This window comes from Eufriesea mexicana, unplaced genomic scaffold (assembly GCF_001483705.2).
Source record: "Eufriesea mexicana isolate 0111107269 unplaced genomic scaffold, ASM148370v2 scaffold2087, whole genome shotgun sequence".
NCBI lineage: Eukaryota > Metazoa > Arthropoda > Insecta > Hymenoptera > Apidae > Eufriesea > Eufriesea mexicana.
The window spans coordinates 1,782,553-1,806,749 of record NW_016910162.1 but is presented as its reverse complement, the minus strand read 5'-3'; the positions used below and the strand labels follow the sequence as shown (position 1 = coordinate 1,806,749).

Here is a 24,197-nt window from a genome sequence, read left to right as displayed (position 1 = left end):
AAGGGTGAAATTTAATTTTATTGATTATGCTTAATTCACACAAAAGGCTTTATTTCTGATCCCACGTAATCCACCACCAAGACTCAAATCGAAAAAGTGGGCGAAGAAATTCCACGGTTTTATTGAAACGGTTTTAGTAAAAGATTATCATCAACGGCCGTATACAGAGCAGCTCCTTAAACATCCGTTTATTCGGGACCAACCAACCGAAAGACAAGTTAGGATACAACTTAAAGATCATATTGACCGCTGTAAAAAGCGTAAACAGGAGAAAGGTATAAAATCTATTGAGAAATATTCAGAGAAGTAATTTGTAAACAGAATCTTTTTTAATATGTCTGTACTATCTATATTTCGTTATATAGAAAGAGACGATTATCGATACAGTGGTAGTGAGAACGAAGAAGATGAACCAGCATTGGCTGGTGAAGCATCATCTATTGTTCAAGCACCTGGCGGTGATACATTACGTAGAAATTTCCAACAAATTCAGGAAGGTAGAACTCTAACTCAGGAGGTAACTCCTCAACCACCTGCTGCTAAAGAAAAACCGAGCGGCAGAGCTCAAAGAGATATACCAGAACCAGGGCCTCCTGCACGACCTGCCATTCCACATAGATTAATCGGTGCGTTTGATAGTGTGTCATTAATTGTCATAAATAATCCTTTATTTTTATATAAAATTGCTGCTAAAGTTATTGATTGTAACAATGAATCAGTTCTATCAAATGCTACGTAATTGCTTTTGCACTGTATAGTAGTTCCAGACCCACAACCACCGTCTCGGCCACTACCCCCGACACCCAGAGATGATCCACGGCAACCTCATAAAGTTTCGACACCACCCTCCAATCATCAACCCCTTATTAGTGGAAGCGGCAGCGGAGGTTCTGGTGGTCAAGCTGCATCGCAAAGAAACAGCCATGTGTTTAAACCTATGGTAAGCTATTTCCGTTTTATTTTCGCGATAATGTCTTCTTTCATATTGTAACTTTTTCTTCGGCATTTACTTTATGCTAATAAACAGTAATATATAATGTGAGTCACCTAAAGTTAGAACCTAATATTCTTCTTAAGTTTTATAACATGAGCAAGTGTCAAAAGAAAAATATATTATAGCAAAAATATCTTTTTCAATATTTTAAAATCATCGATTTTTTGTGGGATTTTTATCATTTTACTACTGTAGTTATTTAAAAAAGCAAGCACACCTGTTTTATCAAAATCTAGATGATTTGGTGAATAATAATTTTTGGTCACTAAAAATATATTATCCCATTCTTTTATATCATAATATTTGCTCTTTTATAGTAAATAATTTTGTAATTGATATTTTCTAATATAATTAAAATTATCAGAGAAATATCTGGTTTTAATGTTAGGTGATTTAGTCTATACATTATATACATAGATAGGTAGTCTAAAAATTACCCTGATTCATGAAAATTGTAGAAAAGCACATGCTGTTTTTACCCTACTTTGCCTTCTTGCTGCCTTTCATCAACTTAATGTATTTTGTGTATAATATATTTTGTTACATATATATATCTTTATATCTTTCTTTTGCTACAGTCTCATAAAGAAATAGATATCTTATAAGTAGCACGCGGAGTTTCCTTCTATTTTGCTATTAAGTCGTTGGCGTGCACGCAAATATAATTGCACAATTATTTCCTAGCGCGCGTACACTTAATTGCATTCATAAACGCGTACACATACACATACATATACGTAAACACGCGCGCGCGCATCTTGCACGCAGATTTGAAATTATTCGGTTTTTGTTTTTTTTCCATGTTCACACGTACCGTAGCTGCCTCCAAGGAAACCAGAGGTAAGAACACATACACTTATTTTTCTCTTTACATTCAAATTTTTACATTTATACATACAGTTACACGTATTCTTTTCCCTGCGCGTAACGTTTTTAATCATCTATACATGCAATTTATAAAACAGGTTACACGAGCTACGATGTAGTTTTCCTGATATTACTACATAATTTGCTTGGTTTATTTTTATACGAAGCATTAACTGATTTTTCAATTTCATCTTTAGTAAATATGTACTATTTATCGCTATCATATTTAGATCCTATTACTTCAGGGCAATACAACAGTTTTGAATGCTTCAGAAAAATTCCCTGAATGTATGCTTTTATGGAGAACGACTGTATACTGCTTAAATGCATCAAACGTAATACATGTTTGTTGGTATCTCAGGAAACATACCTTTAATGTTTTCATTACATTGTAATACATATAGAAAATTATACAAAAATATTTCAACTGAAATTAAAACTCCAAATATCTTTCATATATTTGCTGTTATAAAAATAAATACTGATAATATTTACCATTATGAGTAAGATTATATTATCAGTGCTAATATGTTTTAGTTTTACATATAGATTATATTCATACTGTATTCCTTTAAAGAAAATGCAATTCAGAAGTAATATCTGTAATTGAAAGGAAACATGCTGTATGTCACAACTTCAAAAAATTCTAATTTATTCATTAATTGCTAAATATACAATTTACATATTTGTCAGAATAAATTAATAAAAACAAATCTTGTAACTCCAAGAAAAATATGCAATTAAACTGAATGCTAATAAGAATTATAATAATATAATAATACTAAAGAAAATGCTGTAAGAATTGATATTTTGAATTTTAAATGATAATATTTTGAAAATGAAAATATATGAAATGTGGTGTCTTTCCTTACAGTCACAGATATATTGATTTCTAAATGATTTAAGCATTGTTTCTGCAATATAATATATAAATAAAATAGATGTATAACACATATAATATATAATTTATTTTTCTATGCCAAGACATAGTAATTAATTACTAATAAAAAACAAGATCAAATTATTGCAAATTTATCTCTTTCATTTTATAATATAATATAATTCATTATTGTTCTATTCACCATCTTTTTGAAATATATTTTTAATTTTCCAATATAATAAAAATTCTCAATAATGTATATAAATATTTTTTTAACATGACAAATCAAGAAAATTTAAAATGTAAAAGAAATATTTCTTAAAATAAGAGATCATATGTATATATCTTCAAAAAGTTTTTACATTTATTTCATATACCAATAACAGTAAGGATATTTGGTGTTCCAATGTTAGTTGATAATTTGTACATGCATGTAACATAAAATATATTAAACCGTTTTTGTTATGTGTACATATATTTGTGCTGTACAGTTTCTCCATTGTTTACTATGTTAAACAATAGCAATTTTAAAAATGGTATCATGTCGATAATATTTGTATCATCCATATTTATACATTAATATATGGGATAACAAAACAATTTATATTTTTCATTGAATAATGAAAAAAATGGGAATCCATCAAAGTATTTAAAAATTTTTTTCTTAAACAAAGTAAAGAAAAAACTGAGATTAGAAATATTATTGTTATTATTTAAATTCTATTAGAGATACATAGGAAAAACATATGATGTATTGGCATTCCAACATTATTTTGATTAAAAATTTTCAACACATAGAACCAAGTAATTCAGCCCATTATTAAGTTTATGGTTTATATTAATATTTAAGTTACTTATAATTACTTTCCTCTTGTAAAGAGTAAGTGAACTATGTGTGAACAGCAGTAAATTAACAAGGGAACATTTTTCAACTTAATTTGTAGCATTAGTGGGAAGAGAATTTTTTATATGTTTCTAGTTTCTAAATAAATTTATAAATTAAGTTATATGAATAAATTTATAATTAAATTTATAAATCTTTATGAATTATTATATAGCTTTGATTGATGACTCATGTATTTCATTTGTTCTTGACATATATTAAAAGAGAAGCAGAAGCTAATCAGTTTAAAAAGTTTCTTAGATACAGAGAACTAAATCAATTTTCCTGATATCAAGCAAAGAATAAGCTTCTTTAGAGTTTAATCCGAATAATATCATTATTATATCTGATTCACATCATTTCAAAGTAATAATACAAGTTTTATCACAATATAAATAAGTATACAAGATAAATTTTAAGAACATACATGTATGATAATATAAAAAATGGATAGGATTTTTTTTGAAGGATTGATATAGATTATATCAGATTATATCTCCAATATTTTTCAACCTACATTATGATACCTTACATTTAATACATGAAATTTTCAGAAAATTTTATTATAAATCTATGTTAAGTATCATTATGTAAAGAACCTTTCTTCGCACGTATATACTCTGTTATACGTCAAAATCGATTAGCTATTTAGACATTGTAATACGTGGTTTATTCCACACAATAATTATCGTAATTTCTCTATAAAGTAATGTTCCTTTTACAAACTATTATTATGAATTACATGAACGATTTAACTAATAATTTAAAAAGATAATTTTTTCTAATTAAATTGAAATTTTTTGGCAATTGTATAATATGTTCTAACAGGAAAACTAAAGATCTGTACATGAATATGATCATAATTTTTCATAATTAGAGTAACTGTTTTATAGCCATTGAGAATAATTGGTTCAATTGCTATATTGCTGCTTTTCATGACAAAACTTGTATATTCAGATCTATTTATATTATATATGACATATGACAGAGTTTTTCAAAACGTCACATATAAATCAAAGAGAATGAAAATAGTTTGCATCTTTCATATCACTTTTATCTGCTTCGCCTGGCTGGTTGGTGGCGGCTTTTAAACAATTTTTGGAGGTGTCTCGGAACCGTGACTAACTGGGTTGTGCGCGTGTGTGTGTGGGTGGTAGGACTTGGACATGCTGGCCGCTCAACTCAACGAGCTTGGTGTGTCACAGGGCCCAGAGGCCCCGCCAAGGCCGAACAGGCAACATAAGGCTGCATCGTCAACATCGAATTCCAATCAGCCTGCAAGCAGCAATGATCAAAACAATAAGCAAATGCCACAGTCTTCCAGTATACTCGATCAAGTGAGCATTATAATTATATATGGTAGCACAAATATTATAATACTATAATTTTTCTCTCATATTCCAATTTTTTATTGAAAAGTATATTGTTTGACCAGTAACTTGTCTTCATTATGAGGCTTCTATATCAAAACTTGAAAATATTCCCTTTCTCTTTATAGGCTTTGTCTATTGAAAGTGATAGCGATGACGATCTTGAAGATGCAGGAGGAAATAATGCAAGAAATGATGGTACATTACTTGCTAGTGACCCACCGAAACCTCTGTGAGTAAAGAAATTTGATTACCACATAGTTCATTTTTATAGTTATGGAATACTAATCATTATGAAATAGGCAGAAGAAGAAATTAAATTAAATTGTGCATCCCTCAAGGATAAATGATTCTTAATATCTGTATCCAAACATCTCTGTTATATCTAGTATCTAATAATATGAATATGTTTCTATTTGAAGCTGTAGGAGAAAGATTAATGTAAGAGATCAAAGGGTTGCATGCGACAAACATAGCATACATAGTAGATTTGATTTCTTCATAAGTATTAGGACACTATAAAATATAAGTTATTTAGAAATTATAATCATATTTAACCATTTGCGTACCAGAGGAGTGTCGAAAAAAGCCGAGGAGTGCAATAGCGCTCATTTGATTTTGTGTTGAAAAAACTAAGGACCGCTATAGCGCTCATTTCAATGTCTTTGTTTAAACGAAAATACGTTTGATTTACTAAAGTTGCCATAACGTAACTTACGGAATTGCGTAGTGTTTCGACACGAAATCTGAAGAGTGCAAAAGCGGCTCATGATACACAAACGGTTAAGGATTATTATCCCATTTATAATCTTGGATTATAGAGAATATATATATTCAGTATTATAGTAAATGTATCATATTGATTAATTTTTTTTCTATAACTCATGCAGATAATTTTTATAAAATTTTGCTATTTTGATTTTGATGTTTTGAATTATTATCTTATATGAATATTAAAACTTATTTAAAAAAGTACATATCTAACAATTTGGATGAATTATCTAGTTTTATATGGAACTAGCAAGTGTTTCTAGTATTTATGAACTTAAGCATTAAAAGTATAAATGATTTTCACTTCTATTTCTCAATTTGCACTGCATTTGTCAATAAATACCATCTATTTTTTTTGTGGTATCAGTAATGATATTATCACAGGAATTTATTCTTTATGATATCATAATCTAAAATTGATTAAATGTTTTCACTTCATGCAGCTCTGTTTAAATCATTTTTTTCATAATGACTTTTAATGACAGTAGAATTAATGTAGTATATAAATTAGCAAAAATTAATTAGCAATTAGTTAAAAAATGAAATATATGTTTAGTTTTTCAATAGGAAAAATCATTATGATGCATATTTACCTTTTCCTTGCTAAATAACATTTACCATATACATTATTTCTCACTTTTAACAATTATATTCAAATATATTTAAAATTATGTTCATTATTAGAGTAACTTACAAAATAACCAATTAGTAACAAGTAATAAGTTAAGTCGTTATTAAAAATTGCATGAGGAAGCTCAATGAATATTCCTTATGTTTTTAAATGAGATATTATTCCAATATGGTACGTTACTATGATAAAGAAAGAAAATTAATTAACTCGTTATCTTACAATATCAAGGCAACTAACATTGAACAGAGAGAAAATACATTGAAGGTAAACCATACGTTGTATCAAAGTTCAATTTTAATTCTGATTACAAGACTGTAAACTATTAAATACAATTGTGCATAATATTTAAATATTTTACCTCAGCAATGGTATTAAACTAGTAAATAATAGACATGTATATCCATTGAAAATATTATAAAGCAAGGGATTAACTTAACTGTATCTTATTATTATTATAACTATAGTAACGTACCATAATTAACAAAGAAAATACAAAATAAGGAATACCTTATAATTATTTCTTTATTATTATGTATTTCTTTTGGTAAAAATTAAGTTAATCTTACTAATGTTATTTTGTTTGATTTCATCTTTCATTACGCATCGACACGTTGCTTCGAATCGTCGTCTTCGTCCTCCTCGCCATCCAACGTACACAACGCGCCATCACGACTCTCTTCATTTCTATGCCCGTTGCTGCAGACCCGAATTTTCTCCTTTCAGACCATCCGCAGATCCGTCGTCGACGTCATCGCACAACGCTCAGAACTCGCACCTCGAAGGTAAGCCGAAAGGTAGGACATCGAACAACAATTTCTATCTTTTCCACAAAAATGCGTGTGCTATTTACAAATAAGATTCAACTGTGTGTATTTGATGTTTTTGCATTTGTTTCATGTTTTTTAGTAATCCGTCCACGTCCAAGCGAAAACCTAACAAAATCAATAGGACGATTCTTTACCACTTTTGGATTGGAGAATTTGTTTTTGAAATATAAGGAATTAAAATTTTGTTACTTAGCTTTGAATGCGTGCTGTCTAATTAACACCGTTAGGTGACAGAATATGTTGCGACTTACACGCTTATATGTGCTTAGTGTGCACCTTATGTTTTTTATAATTAATGAAAATTTTGGAAGTGTTTTATTTTATATCTTTCTAAATTTCAATGATATAAAAGATGCATGGTATTTGGTTCATTGGTTAATAATGGGTAGTGGATGTGAAAGGGTTAAAACAAAAAATATTTTGCTCATTGTAACTATTATTTTCAAAGAAAAATGGTAAAAAGGATTGGAATTTAAATATTTCCTAAACTAATGGTTTCTTAGGATGAACAACTGAATAAGTTTTTATAATCAATTGGAATTTAAATATTTCCCAAACTAATGGTTTCTTGAGATGAACAACTGAATAAGTTTTTATAATCAATGAAGATTAATATATTAAAAAATATATGATTTAAATAGAAAAGAAAATCGACTGATACCGATACGGAAGGTTAAGTTAGGTTAGGTTATTTCTGGAAGCTGAAGACAAAATAAAACCTGTTTTTCTGGCATCCTATATATGTATATGTATGTTAAATATTTAGCTATAAAAAAGTACTATTACATCAAATTATATACATTTTGACAGTTTCTACTTCTTATCGCAAAAGTTGGGTTTATTAAATATTTTTTACAAGTAAATTGCATAATATTTTTAACAAATTTATTTTGTGAAATACTTTACTTCTGGGCTATAAAACACAGGTAGTATCTTTCAGATTCTCAATGTATGATATGCATATCATGTTAAGTATTCCTAAGTGGTATGCGAGTTGAATTAAATTATACAACTATATATCAAATTTAAAAATTATTTAAGGAGTATGCTACAATATATAAACACTACCTACAAAATGGTATGTGAAGGATGGTATGTGAAGAAAAAAGATTGAGTTTGAAACCAGGACTATTTTCAATAGAATACATTCGTTATAATATATCAATAAAAATGTACTTTCAATGACAATTTGAATACAATTAATTGATGTCAATCTTTTAACTCATTCGTAAAGAATTTGTACCTAAGCTCGTTATTTTATTCTGCTCTTCGTGGATTAAGTTTATGCATGCGAGACTATTCTCATTACGAATGGGTTAAGTGCTACTAAAACACAGCTCCCCTTTTTCAAAGAAATTTCGAAACAGTGTGTGATGAATCTTCTCTTTACTCGTGTAATTATAAATATATTTTATTTGTTCTGTATAGGCGGAGCACCAAATCGGCCTCTTCCACCGACCCCTGACGAAGAAGAATCAGGAGATCGTACGCTAGTCATGAAACGGGTAAGTAGTATTGTTTAATTATACCTCGACATAAGTGCAAGTCAACGTAACATCTTTTAGCGCCTTGTCGTTTTTTTATGTGTATTGATGATGATACGGATCGATCGATCTTCGTATACGGATTGAATGTAACATTTCCACTTGTGCCGTTTATTTATATTTTCATAGAGCGGTCCATATATTTTTTTTATTCTTTTCCATTCTCAAACATGCTTCAACATTTTCGAGGTCGAATTTGAATAGACATGGAAGAAAGAAAGAAAGAAAATACGAGCGATTGCATTGTATTTCCGTTTCCCCTTTTTATACATACATATCTATCCGTTATGTTGTATGTCTATCGATAACGGGAAATAAGTCAGAGATACTTGTCCATCTGCATATTAATTATTTTTGTGCAATTTCAATAATTCAAATTGCGTTGCTTGTACCACTTGTTCTTCATACGTTATACGATTGGTGATTATGTGTTGTCATATACATGTGCTGCAACCATACGCGTCCAGTGAGAGCTAATCGGAACCTAGAAAGAAGATAAATATAAAAAGAGGGAAAGATACACGATCGATGAAATCGAGAACTGATCGATGATTATCACGATGTACAGTGTATATAACGACGAGTACATTTGACCGTATATTCGCAGAAAGATGATTACTCACGCGGGTATACGTTGAACGTACTTGGAGGAAAAAAATATTTGGAATATTCACAGCTGAAAAATTTCTTTCAACGCTTGACGATTACTCCCAGTAGTGTTGGATAGACGAAGAGATCAGTCCGAATCTCATGATCTCGTTCCATGTAGCTTCGTAACGTCGAATGTTTCTCATGATAACGCCGCGTAACATCGTGTAAAGTACAGTAGATATTATTTATATTATCTTGCTTCGTGTGGAACGTGTGTCACCAGTACAGTTAGAAAATTAATTCTATTGATCGGTTGATAATTACACTTGATCGCAAATGCACTGCCATATCACAGCTAGCCCGTGTTATGTATCACCGCACGCCAATCATTTTTCTTCCTTTCGTGTGAGTGCCTTTCTTTTGTCATTTTGTTTATCGCCCTCGTGCGCGTCCCCTAGAAACTTAGTCAGATGTCAGACGATCGCGCCACGGCTGCCAACAACAGGCGCTCCGAGGCGGAGGAGCAGCTTCTCCTGAAGGAGTGGGATTTCACACGGTTTTTCCAGGGTTTTAACGAAAGACTGGATAAAATGAAACAAGAACCCGCTCAAGAGACAACAGAGACGGGCAAGCCCGTTGACGAGAATCATCATTCCTCGTCGTCCACGGAGAAAACGTTAAAGAGACAGGAACAGTTGTCTCGTAGGAAGTACGATAATCATTCGCAGCAACAGCAGCATCATCAAAAGCAGCAACAGCAGTTGAAAGCGGTCCATAGACGACAAGAGAGCGACTCGAAGCTTGGCAACACGTCCAGCGCTTTTGCACGTGCTTTCCGCCGCGAGAATTCCGACTTCTTTCCTTCCGCGAGACATTCTGCATATTTACAGAAGTCAGACTCCTCGAGATCGAGCATATTCTCAAGCGGTAACCGACGTGGCAGCGAGATTAGCGTTGCTGGTATCGCTGGGAAAAAGGGGAACGCTGTCAGTACCGGTGAGCCGGTTCTTACAGACTTTTCGTTCGGTCGTGACGGTCTACAGAGGCCTAGAAGGGAAAAGACCGAGAGCGAGATCGTTTTCGGTAGTAGACACGAGGCCAGAAGGTTCGACTTTGGACGCGATAAAGATGACACTACGAGAAGACGCAGTTGTAGACCATCAGATGCGGTTTCTGCCGCGGTTGACGAAGCAGGAACTATAAAATCTACGGCCAGTACAACGGCTAGCGAGTACAGCCCCATTGTTACCCAGGTCAGTCCCCCCTATCAGCCCTGCCTGTGTGCTTGCCTGACAAATATATACCTATTGCATTACCTTTATCTATACCTTCGATCTCTCTACCATCGCGTGAACTTCAACACCCTGATTCTCATAAATATTCACTTTCCTGACAAATGCCTGTCGATATATAGATACTGTCTTTTAATACCCTTTCTTCTGTTTACATTTTATGGCTTGTTTTCATTTACAGTCCATCGGAAATAAATAAAATTGGCAACTCGATGTGATATCCTCGCGTTTGCTCTTCTCCAAATTGCTTCATAGATTTTTTGTTAAGTTCATTTTGCATCAGACGAATTTCCTTCGTAAATTGATCCTTTAATAATTGATGTTCATATAAATTGTTTCGAATTTGTTACGTGGAAAAGCAATATCGGCAGGCATACTTTGTCATCGAACCTTTACATCCGTTTTCTCCAAAATCTAACGGCATACAAAAATCGACATAGAAAGCTAGTCAGCTACGCTCGAATTTTAGGCGCATTTCCCTATTACCTTCCTCGTTTTTATTATTTCTTCAAATTTACAGACATGAGTAGGACACATAACTATTAGCGCTATCAGTATTCTGTTACCAGTATTACTATTATCTCTCCTACTATTTTACTAGATTATTCATTCAGACAAGGTCGCACAAAGCTTTATAGAGGAACGTTAGAACTTTAATAACGTATACTTGGTACAGTGGAATTAACAACATATCATTTCACATTATTAATAATATTTTAACATTGTTATTGTCGTACCTTAGGGAGGGAAAAGGAGTATTTTTATATTGTTAACGAAACTTCTTTTTCTCGCTTTTCGTTCTGTTTTTCGTGCACAACGATATCTTTTTGTGTATTCCATTGTTTGTTAAGTAATATTCAGACATTTGCAGAGGTTTTTTAACCGATTTCATTCTATACCATTTATCATCATTTTCATGATATACTTCAATACTTAACCCTTTGCTATATAATTTATCATCATTATCATCATTATTATTACGATTTAAATTATAATTGTTATTACTCACATCTTTATTTAGCAACTTGCAAAAGCTTATCAAATTGTTAATAAAATACCACTGATTTATTTTCTTTAACTTTAACTTCAACTTTTAACTTTGATATAATCTCCGATGGTTTAAGTGGTAGAATCAAGGAATATGCCGACATCGAAAGGCAACTTCTTAAATTTCATCGTTAAAGAAAAACTTAATCCTGTAAAGTACTCTAATTGGCTGTCTTCTTGATTTATCATTCGTGATTTGTTTTTAATCTTATTGCCTTGATTCAGAAATAAGCAATTTAACTTTGTTTTTCTTGAGGTACTTAAAGTAAAAATGTATCGGTTATAGAAAGTCCATCTGATATTAAAGGGGATATTGATTAATTTTTGTTTATAAAACTTAAACCGGGACACCATCTACTTAATTTTGAATTCTAACCTCAATTTGCAAAGAAATTTTTAATGTAAACAAAGTCCGCTATATAAATATATTTGAAAAAAATCATAAATTTGTAACAATAAAATGTATCTTTGAAATCAATGAAATTTTAACGGTTGTATTAATTCAAACGTGCACAGATTATTTGTTAGTGTAATAGTTAATAGCAAAGGGTTAAATTATGTAGAAAATTTCAGTTTCGTTAATGTCAATCAATATCGACTTCTATAGCTACTGTTAATACAGTCGTTACTACTATTACCATTATCGCTATTATTAACAATATTGCTACAACTATTGTGTAACAGTACTACTTACACTTACATCCTGTATTACTAATGTATGGGTCAGTCCCTCTGTATTCTGCCATAAACTACAAGAAGACAAAAATAATTTGGTTTACATTGCATACACATTTACAAAGTATACAAAATATTCCCGTTAACAAATGACTTTTACCTTCGTACTAATATCACCTTATGATTTGTTATTGCCTTCCAACTTCTACTTTCAATTATAAAAATAATGAATGATGGAAACTATAATTAATAATAATTAATGGAACTACATAATGTTTCACTAACTTCATTGCGAAAATTTTTCGTCCAACTACTGTACCATTGTATACCTTCAAAAAATACAGATGAATTTTTATAAAAAAGAATTTTAGCTCAGCGTAAAATATTCCAGATAAATTATACGTTTGTGTTATGTTTAGCATGTAACGTGTATATCAGTTCTCATCAATAAAATTCCATTTACCCAGGGTGCAGTCGAACATATCGTACAGACAGACGGAGACGATTTTTCCTGTAAAAATAAATTAAAAGTAAAGAATAAAATTTTTCCATTGGACGTATTTTAAATAAATCTATTTTAGAACGGCAATTTTTCTTTTATACAAAGTTTAAATAACTTTTATGAGGTGTGAAGTTCAAGAAAACTTGGAGATAAAATCAAAAATATGATGTATACATACCCAAGGAATTTTCAAAATCGATTTTCACGTGATTTAAGTCTTGGATAAAGGAACCTTATTTTCCACCTTTCATCTATTTTTGTACAAAAGATCACTTCTCGTCTATTCGTACAATATTTCTGATCATACCCTGTATAAATAAGAGGATTTGTTAAAACATGAACTCTCTTAAAGAAAATTCATTATACATATATATATTCGTTATACATACCACTGAGATAGAGAATAGAAGTTAGAGGAGAGAGGTTAAAAGCGATAGAAAAAGAGAAGTAGAAGGAGAAAGAGAGAGAGAAAAATATTGGTATGAATTGAAGTTAGTGAAACAACATGTACCCACGTATTTTTCTTAATAATACATTGAAATTCGTAAACAAATGTTACTGTAAAATATTAGAAAATAATATTGCTTCTCGGTTTCAACGAGCACTAGGATCCATTATTTGGTGTAGGTACGTGTGAAGAAAAATTGTTTTCATTTTCAGGAATCCTAATACCCAAGAATACGAATAGAGTGCGCTAATTCTAGTACCATCAATATCATCCACTAACATTAACTGCCATCTATATGTCATCGTCAGTATCACTATTGCCACTGCTACTATTGCTCCGTTTCTTTTGGAACTAATCCTTTCCTTCCTTTCGAGTGATCTACAATACTTAATACGCAGAAAATATGAAACCTTATTGCTACAACAATATTTATCGTTATTTCAAATTCCGTGCCTGAGAGAGGAGGATTAACCGCATGGAATTTCTTTGAGGACATTCGTCTTGTTTCTACGTTACACCACCGTGTGAAGGGAAACTGCTAACGTTGCTACGATCGTCGCAGCGAAACATCGCGGGATTCGGAGAAAAAGAGCAGTTAAAAATATTTGTGAAAGTGTGTTTTACGTACGTCATTTTCCGTTACGTTCACATCACGCATATATACATATGCAGGTTCACCGTTATTTTCATCACGTTTCTTTTTCTTCTTCTTTTCTACTTTGATTTTTCGTTCTTTAAGTTAACGAAATATCCCCATTGTCTTTGCAGGAGTGAATTACTAGCAAACGAAATATTTCATTGCATTTTTGCAATGTTCTCATCTCGTGCAATTATAGGCCACGATTGTCGATATAGATGTTAAATTCGACCATAAAGAAATATCTTTGTGTAAGAAACATCGTGACGTAGGGAGTGACCAGTGTGAAAATAACAACGAGGATTAACTTTCATACTAACAATTGAATTGAATCTCATATGTGCCTTCATTTATATCTATACGCATAAAAGTATCTATAGGATTGTCCGTTCGAATTTACGAATATTTAATTCGAAAATAAATACCATGAACCTTTCACGATGATATAGCGATCAAGTGTTGTTCTGTTACGTTTATGCATGTACTTACGTAAGGTTCGAGTCAGTCCTTTTCTTTTTCTTTTTTTTTTTTCTAATTTATTTGTGAATTTTATAACATGTTCAACCATTGAAACATGTAATATGTGCAATGCATGTTTATTCAAGCTTTTAATTAATTTGAAAAAATTTGAAACAGACAGAGCGATACTAATTGTTATGTCAATATTTTTTTTTCTTCATAAAGTTTCTTTTTTCTTCATCCTAGTAAAAGAAAGTGGAGGAAGGGGAGGATAGAAGCCATTAAACCAGTGCTGTCCATAAATGGGGTCCTTTACGCAACCCTTTTATCATATGCTGGTACTTTATCTTTAAAAATATTCATTTGTATCTTTTGCAGTAGCACATACATATTAGTTTCGGAATAGATAATAAGGTTGTTCAGTAATCATTGCTTCGATATGATTAAAATGAAATGCCTGAAATTTTTATTAAATAAGTTAATAAAACGATAAAGTTAATAATTAAATAAATCAATAAATAATATCGTGATTAATTGGTTAAATAAATAACTTTTATTAAATATTATCTAAACAAAAATGGATGGCGAGCTTGACCTCCACGAGTTTTTAATAATAAATCCTTAGAAAAAAATTTATTCGAAAATTTGTTGTACTTTTCAGTATAGTACAGTTACGTTTTTTTAGTTGAAACATTTTCTCCAATTATAATTAAAGGTAATCAATTTCATTATTCCATTATTCTTATTCATATTTCGCGCCTTTCGTAGTGCAACCAATACATAACTAAGGTTAAATGCGCGGAAAACGTTTTGACTTCTCTCATCGGTAAAAGTAGCGGTGGGAATCTCGACTTTCTCGCGAGTAAAACTTGGACAGCACTGCGTTCGTTGTTAATACGGAATATATACATGCGTTCTATGTCAACAATCTTTTTATAATCATTTTCTTAGAAATTATAGAATTGTATATGAAGATCATTTAAACTAAAGAAATTACTTACAAGGAAAAGAAAGAGAAATATACTGCTAACGAGAAAGTATTCTAGAAGATGAAGTACCGCTATTGCGTGCGCGTGTACGTGAGCGTGATCTGCGCTTGTTGCGCGCGCATCTACATGTTTACGTCAGATGCATAAATGTGTACTTAGCTTGCAACATTTTTGTGGTAGCACTGTTACGAATCATGATTGAGACTTTATTGTCTTGCATGATGCTTTCATTTTTTTGATATACATGTGATGTATGTTTTGTATTGCTATGTCGCAGCATGTGCCAAGCATGCTTTATTTTTCATTTTATGTGTTTCTTGGGCATGGTATGAACTGTGTTTTTATTACTGTTATTCGTGAAATGGACGTTTAAATGCAGGAAATTGACAATATTTGTGCTTCTGCTAGAAATTGATTCTTGATAGTAGAGTTATTTATTATGTTACGCGATAAAAACGTTCTTTAATCTTTACTTGCGCTTTAATCGTCACATTTAACATACATGTTATTCGTGTAATCGGTTTTAAGCATTTGGTACTATACAAGCGTTGATAAGTGATACGTTTAAACGTGCTGTTTTATAAACGTCTATATAACATAAATTAATAAGCAACAATTTATATTTTTACTAATTATGGTTGGTCTCCCGACTTTTTAAATTTCTTTAAGGAAACGTATCTCTTGCGATCAAGTTATTCGTATCATTTACAAAACCGTCTCTTCGAATTTTAATTCTACGTGACTGTACCAGACAAGTAGTCTCATTTCTTTGTTTGTATTCTGCTGTAAAATAAAATGTACACGGTGTTAGTAAAATGTGTAATACCTTAAGTAATGTGTACTGCGTTAGAAATATTTAGTTTAAAATAATTAAAGTATGAATGCAATCGTTACAAACTGGAATATCTATAGAAATCAATGTGTAATACGACAATTTCGTGCCAAAATTTTGTATCTCATCCCGTTGCACGCTTTTACTAATGTTACGAATATAAAAAGGACCTTGAAATTGCTTATCCCCTTGCTTCCATTATTACTTTAGAAAGTGTGTACTGTTATATGTTTTTTTTCATGCAGTAGACGAGTGAAACAAACGTTTATTATTTATTCTTTGTTAATTAATTCACTATGCATGAACTCGGTTCATTTATGTTCCGCGAAATATTTTACTCTTAAGTATAAGAAATTTCTTTTTTTTCTCGTTAACTGTGCGAGTATGTGGAGACCAAAATACCTATTTATTTTTGTCATTCTAGATCTATCATCGATGCATAACCACATTTAAACCAGTCGAATTATTTTACTTACTTTAGTACTTACTTCCACTGTTGCTTCCTCGCGCACTTATTCATTACCTTATTATGTTTTTACGTGTTTTGCTTCTATTATCAATTCTATTCTTCAATCCTTGTACTCATTATCCATAATTTCATTGTTTTCCCTTCCTTTTCGTTTTGTATTCTTCTTCGCCTTTTACAATTTTTCAATTCGATCGTCGAGATATTTTTTATTTCATTGCAGTCTGCTCGTTTGTATTAGAACCTGAATTTTGAATAAACATGTTTGTCAAATTTCGAATAAAATATATTTCAATCTATACGTACATGCTATGTTATATATAAATAGGTAGAATATTTTGTTTAAATTTGTTGCAAACTAAAATTAATCCGCTATATGAAAAAAAAGGAAATAGAAAATATATTATAGATTAGCGATATTACCGATAAAATTGTATCTTTTTATTCGATGATACGTTTTGCAATTAAGTGTATCGATTATGCTTTCCGTCTAGCTGCGTATAACCATGTATCGATACGTATCGATATGTATCAATATAAATTTTGGCTTATTTCAAGGTAATTATTTAAAAGATATTCAGGTTTTAATTTTCTAGCAGATCTTATTATTGTCCTTACTCTTTCGATTTTTTCGCATTTTATTAACGTTGACTGTCGATTTAAATATTAATCGATATTTTTATAGAATCGAGAAGGTGGCGATCGATCGAGAGGCGGCGGCAGTGGAGGTGACTTCCAGAGGTCGGATTCATCTCCTGGATCTCGTCCTAGTTCTGTCTTACCGGACCTTCTTACCTCATCACCGGGTCAACGACAGGATAAAACAACCAGTGAAGAGGTTAGACATACATATTTCCATTTCTTTCTGTTTCTCATTCCCTCAATATATGTATACGCGTATGTGCAAATTTCAACGCATTCAGACTCGTCTCACATGTTTGATGCTACGTGGGGGTCACTGATTGTCCATGATCGCTGATTTTGTGTTACTCTTATAGTTTATGTGCAACACGCGTCCTAAACCCATTGTACCCGTTTAAAAAATTACGAGCATGGTCGCCACGAAGAAAGAAGGGTAAAAATGGATTTAAGAAGTTTTCTGAGTACGGTATTTTAGATAAAAGACGACAGCATATAAATATTTCAAATACGAAGTGTTCATCGTACTTTGAGATTTAATCTTTTTCTCGTGACAATTTTGTGTAGCCGCACCTTACGTTCGAGAGGTTATATTTTCTTTTTCCTTCGCTTTGCTTCAATGCACCACTTTTACTTTAATAACAGATATGAAACAAATAGGTTAAGATCATTGTTGCTTTTATTCTCTTAGTCACCAACAATGAGCTTAATGTGTGATTCATAGTTTTTTAATTTTAGTGAATGTTTATTTTTATATTGCATATTTTTTGTTACAATTTGAGTAGGTTAGAAGAAGGGTCCAATGAAATTTTGATCTCAAATCTTTCGAATTGCTTGGTATTTTCATACTATTATTAGGTTATGTTTATAGTACATGCTGTATCGTGTTTATAATGCTAATCAAAATGTTTCGTTTTGAATCGAATATAATTATTTAAATTATGGAGTAATGCTTTAGTAATATCTTTGAGATTTTAATTAATTTCAGTATCCGTTAAAGGAATAAATATTTGAAATAATATTTCTCTGCAATTCTTCTGCATTTCTAAAACAAAAAATATTTTTTGGTATTGACATTTAAAATATTTGCGAGAAATGTGATCTACTATCGTTAGTATATTACATTATACAGTCTTAAAATCTAGAGAAAATAGTATCTAATTTGCTACATTTTCAAGTGCAAATCGCCAATGTTGATAGAATTTACATATTTATGAGGTGATTGTTGAAAAAATATCTGATAGGTAGTTCTTTGCATGTCAAAATGCAGAAGTGAGGTAACAAAAGCACGGTGAAAATAATATTTCATCTAGCTGAGTTTGCAGCTTTTATTTTTTTTAATTTTCGGTTTTTATTAAGAATAGAAGAATAATTTAATTGTGATATTTTTAGTTTTTTAAATCATTTTTTCCCGTTTAAACGATTAAAAAATAATTTCAAGTGTATTATAATTTAATGAAATTTTTACAAATTTTGATTATAAATTTTATTATAAATTTTCTTTGTTTTCATATTTAATTCATTGTTTTATGAAAATTTTTATAAATTATATTGAAAAATACAAGACAGGGATATTTTTCATTTTTATGCTTAACATCATGGTAAAAATTATACTAATTTTGTAGACATATGTATAGATAGCACGGAATATGTATTATACATATTGCAATGTTTTCTTTTTCTGAATAGAATTGTATATTAGAATTGTATAATTAAAACTATTATTTTTATATATACGTGTCACGTACTTTGCTGCAAAGATCACAAAGAATTAGCCTGAAGTGATATTTATGATATCTTGTAAGGATTAAAATGTTCCACTTAAGATTTGCATGTTGTGTTGAACTTGTATATAGTTGATTCAAATAATATAACGAATAGAGTATAACGTTATATGCTATTGTGTCACTCTTTAAACGAGAGTGTGAAATATTTCAATTTCTGAAACAGCAACTTAATATTTTAGAGGAATACAGTGCTCGAATGGTAATCAATGTCGTAGCATGTTTTATTTGTAATAGGTTCTTCGATTGCTAAGTGTTGTTGATAGTGATTTATGAAATATTGAAGTTCTTTTAAACTGACCAACAGTTTTTTTTCCTGTTTTATTGCTTGAGGCTAAGCACCTACAGTTGGAAATTACACTCGATAAGTTGCGAGTGGCGACATCTATGGTGTCGTTTCGATATTGATTTATGATCTTTCTATCTCGCTCAAACCAATTACATTTAAACATGGATTAGCATTTCGTTTTATGTATCACCTTCACTAGACAATAGAAGCTTCTGATGAATAATTTCTCGAATATCTTATCACGTACTAGTAAGAGAATTTTTCTGTACCGAAGATGCGGTATGAAAAATGCAGGTTCTTCGTTTTTGTAGCTAACTTTTTGGTAGATTAATAAAACGACTTTCGTTGTAGCAAATATACTGATTTAACCATTTTGCAGATTTATTTTATTGTATGAAATTTTCTTTCAACGATGAACAATTTCATTTTCTTCGAAATTTCTGTTGTTATGAAATATGAGATTTTGATTATTGGAATCAATATTCAATTATTGAACATTTTATTACTAATAATTACGAATGTCTTCACCTGTATTACTTTCTTCTTAAGTAGAACAAATATTGTGGCACATTTTAGTACCATAATTTTCTTATGTCCTTGTACACATATGAGTCCATATAAATTTTCATTTAGAAGTTATTCTGATCTGATAAAATATATAATTAGTGTTCCATTTTCCAGAAACCATACAATTAATCTTGACAGAATGGATCAGTTTCCATGTGACACTTGTTGATATAAATGTTAGATATTTCTTTTCTTATATTTTGATCTCATTTTGTTCCATTTTAACATAATCACTGGTTGGTACCTTTTGTTGTGTAAAACATTTATTAAATAATTGTGATATTAATTTTAAAATTTCTGGAAGCTTCAGTTACAACAAAATTTTTTTAAAATAATATTCAGAAATATAATTGTTAAAAACAATGTTTACAAATAAAATTTCTAAAATCAATATCTAAAAGTAAAATTTTTACCAGAAAATATAAAAGCTGGAGTTTTATAACATTAGAGTGAAAAAATTACTTAGAATATCAAATCCTTTCAAAAAAAGTAAAGAAATGCATCTTGCATATGAGCTGAAATAGATATATAGAGAATATTAAAAAATAATAAATATAATATTAATTGAAAAAGTATTAATTAAGTAAGACAATAGGAAGCTATTAAAGCATTTGTCAATTATTAATTTTGCAAAGGAAAGAAGTTATGAATTAATGTTCCAATTTAAAATTCTTAGGAAGGTTAAATTACTAGTAGTTGATAAATCAAATATGGTACCTTATTTTATATACTTTTATTGTGCGCAAAAATCCGCGCAAATAGTCCCATTACATTTGTCAGAGTGACTAATTCAGGATTCTGTTGTGTGTTGTGGGACGCATGGGAGCTTTAATCTGAAGAGCAGGGCCCTTACTACTGACCATCCCAATCCCAATACTAATTACCATGTAAGTATTCATTCGATATCGATTTAGTTCAGTGTTGCTTATGCCTCCTTCTCTAGAAAGGATATTTGCGTGCAAAGGATGAAGACGCAACAAAATCCTCTACTATTTTTCTTAACTCTCACCGTGCATCATGCATGGAATGTCGTCAACATTTTATATACTATTTCGTCGTATTCTTGTTTTGGTTTTGCGGGACCTTTGTTAGATATATCTCAAATGAAACGAATTTCTAATTCAATCACAATCACAGCGCTTTTCTCAGCTCGTTCTCTTCCTCTCTCTTTCTCTATTTCTTTGTTTCTCTTAAATGCTTGCTCACTCTTTTCCTCCTTGTGAAGGTTTTGTTGTCTGAATCCCTATTTGTTTTCATTTTTATTATTTCTTTCCTTACTCTGAAATCTGTTATTCCATAAACTATCTGATTTGTAAATTTCTGGAAATGTAATCTCTTTGGCAATATGTCAAATACAACTTTCAATTTTGTTCTGCTTTTATGTAGTACTTGTAACAATTCTTATGTTGAATGTTTATTCGTAGAATATAAAATGTGTATGTTCGGTATTTGTTTTTGATCTGCTTCAAATTGTCTTGAAAATTTGTATGTTTGTAAATTTATAATTTTGGTACGTATCCATCTATTTTTTCTATTGCATGTTATCTGTTCATTTGATCTACTTTTTTTGAATTTTCTTCTTTTCTTATTAATCAGTACACTCTACCAGTTATTGAACTTTGTATCTTGAATGCATCATCAATTATAATAACATTTCTCTCAGTGGTTCAATTTACATTCTATTTAGGGATTTGTATATTCAAGTTCAACTTCAAGATACTTTTTGTTGCAGTACCGACAAGCGGTTAAGTCACCACCACCACTTGCACTTCAACAGAAGCAGAGATCCTTCCTGACCTTTGGATTTGGTGCGGGGCCAGCTAGAAGGGAATCTCATGTAAATGTTAATGTTACACCAACTAGCCATGATCTTGCTTCTGATACACCTGAAATACGCAAATACAAGAAACGGTTCAACAGTGAAATTCTTTGTGCTGCACTTTGGGGTAAATGCATTATATCAAAAATACAATATTTATATCACACACGTATATTCGTTATTTTATGTTGTTCTAAATGGCCACTAATTATCAACTCATTATTTATAAACATCTACAGGAGTAAATCTATTAATTGGCACCGAAAATGGCCTTGTACTGTTGGACAGAAGTGGCCAGGGCAAAGTATACCAGTTAATAAATAGGAGACGATTTCAGCAAATGGAGGTTCTCGAGGGACAAAATATTTTGGTTACAATTAGCGGAAAAAAGAATCGAGTACGGGTATATTACCTTTCTTGGCTTAAGAGTAAAATCTTGCGAACCGATGGACACAGTGATGTAAGTTGTACTTATAGTTTTTGATTAACTTCTTATCTTGATCTTGAACTGTGCTTAATGGGCTCAAATATATTTTCTTATTTTAGCAAGTCGAACGACGTAATGGCTGGATTAACGTTGGCGATCTTCAGGGTGCGGTACATTTCAAAATAGTCAAATACGAGAGAATAAAGTTTCTTGTTATCGCACTGAAAGATTCCATTGAAATTTATGCTTGGGCACCAAAACCATACCACAAATTTATGGCTTTCAAATCGTTTGGTGAACTGGCGCATAGACCACTACTTGTCGACCTTACAATAGAAGAGGGTACAAGGTTGAAAGTCATTTACGGCAGCGCTGATGGTTTTCATGCCGTTGATTTGGACTCGGCTACGGTTTACGACATTTATCTGCCAAAACACGTAAGAAAATACTTAAATATTAAGACTTGAAAACTGTCAATACCATTTTTAAGTTTACCTTAAGATGATCGTTTTTGATTACAGACTCAGGGTCCCATTTGTCCACATTGTATTGTCGCGTTGCCAAATAGTAACGGCATGCAATTACTGTTATGTTATGATAATGAGGGTGTATACGTAAATACTTATGGTAGACTTTCCAAGACCATGGTTCTTCAATGGGGTGAAATGCCCACTAGTGTTGCATATATTGGTACCGGACAAATTATGGGCTGGGGTAACAAAGCTATTGAGATTAGAAGCGTAGAAAGTGGACACCTCGATGGTGTGTTCATGCACAAGAAAGCTCAACGGCTCAAGTTCCTTTGCGAGCGTAATGATAAGGTATGTATGTGTACATATATTTAAATGTGTATTTGCTACAACTTCATTGATTTTTTGTTTATATATCCTCATATCACATTTGCTTGTCCTAGGTATTTTTCTCGTCAGCTAAAGGCGGAAGTGCGTGCCAGATTTACTTCATGACATTAAATAAACCTGGCATGGCTAACTGGTGATCCCGAATGAGGCCAAATCTGGCCCTCAAATTATCTTTACGAATAAGGACACAAAATCTTCCTCGTGTATCGAGATACGCATCATCGCCATTCATGTTAATTCGTTCTTCACTGCCAGGATTTAACGCCATGGAAAGCAGACAATGTTTGTATTGGAGTCAACAACATTATCAATATCATTTTCACTCTTATAACAATTGTCATTATTACCATTATCATCGCCGACGTCGTCTTCGTCGTCGTCGTCGTCTTCTTCGCTATCATCGTCGTCGTCGTCGCCGTCGCCATCGCCATCGACGACATCATTGTTATCGTCATCGTCAACGTCACCATCACCACTACTACCATCATCATCACCATCACCATCACCATCATCATCAACATAACTATTATCATTTTTATCCACAAGACCATTATAATCTATATCAATATGTTTGCTCGAGTAATTGCACATTAATTAGAAAACATCAAACATTTAATGAAATATCTCAACAATATATTCATTTGTTTTTGCGAAGTATACAAGAAAAGCTAATATCTGTAAATCATTTCGTAAAAAATTTTTTATACTTTTTCAACTATTCCTCTTATGTGATGCAACTTAGCATATGAGAGAAAAAATGGTTCCTTCTTTACCGTAATATCCCTCGTAATAGAGGAAAATAAATAAGAATACAATATATGCACAAAATTTTATTATAATTTATAATGATTAATTCATCATTTTTTACCATGGTTTAAATGTCATTGATATTAAACTTTTGTTTTATACTTGATAGGCCAGTTTAAAGAAAAGAACAAAAACAGCCATACGATAATTTCAATAAATAAGGATAAGACGCGTCGGGTCTTTAATCTGAAATAGTTTTAAAAATAAACACACGATAAGTTTTCAGCAATCCAGAACAGAAATTATTATATCGTACTGTTCTAATAAGTGCAAAAGAATTGTGCAATACGTATGCTTTCG

At 31.2% G+C, this 24,197-nt stretch overlaps 1 protein-coding gene across 12 annotated transcripts in view; it reads left to right on the top strand.

The window, feature by feature from the left end:
• Nucleotides 1–23,245, top strand: part of msn (serine/threonine-protein kinase msn) — a 54,467-nt gene extending 31,222 nt beyond the window's left edge. Inside the window, exons 8-22 of one of the 12 annotated variants that reach the window (XM_017902998.1) lie at nucleotides 47–275; nucleotides 366–626; nucleotides 759–940; nucleotides 1,814–1,834; nucleotides 4,782–4,961; nucleotides 5,123–5,226; nucleotides 7,099–7,190; nucleotides 8,652–8,728; nucleotides 9,817–10,611; nucleotides 17,391–17,543; nucleotides 21,717–21,930; nucleotides 22,043–22,263; nucleotides 22,350–22,667; nucleotides 22,752–23,051; nucleotides 23,144–23,245. In XM_017902998.1, the coding sequence (XP_017758487.1) occupies nucleotides 47–275; nucleotides 366–626; nucleotides 759–940; nucleotides 1,814–1,834; nucleotides 4,782–4,961; nucleotides 5,123–5,226; nucleotides 7,099–7,190; nucleotides 8,652–8,728; nucleotides 9,817–10,611; nucleotides 17,391–17,543; nucleotides 21,717–21,930; nucleotides 22,043–22,263; nucleotides 22,350–22,667; nucleotides 22,752–23,051; nucleotides 23,144–23,227 (3,231 nt within the window). In that variant the 3' untranslated portion in view covers nucleotides 23,228–23,245. The remainder of the gene's footprint in view (nucleotides 1–46; nucleotides 276–365; nucleotides 627–758; nucleotides 941–1,813; nucleotides 1,835–4,781; nucleotides 4,962–5,122; nucleotides 5,227–7,098; nucleotides 7,191–8,651; nucleotides 8,729–9,816; nucleotides 10,612–17,390; nucleotides 17,544–21,716; nucleotides 21,931–22,042; nucleotides 22,264–22,349; nucleotides 22,668–22,751; nucleotides 23,052–23,143) is intronic. The other 11 variants (XM_017903000.1, XM_017903006.1, XM_017903004.1 and 8 more) reach the window with 11 other exon arrangements.
• Nucleotides 23,246–24,197: the final 952 nt, after the last annotated feature.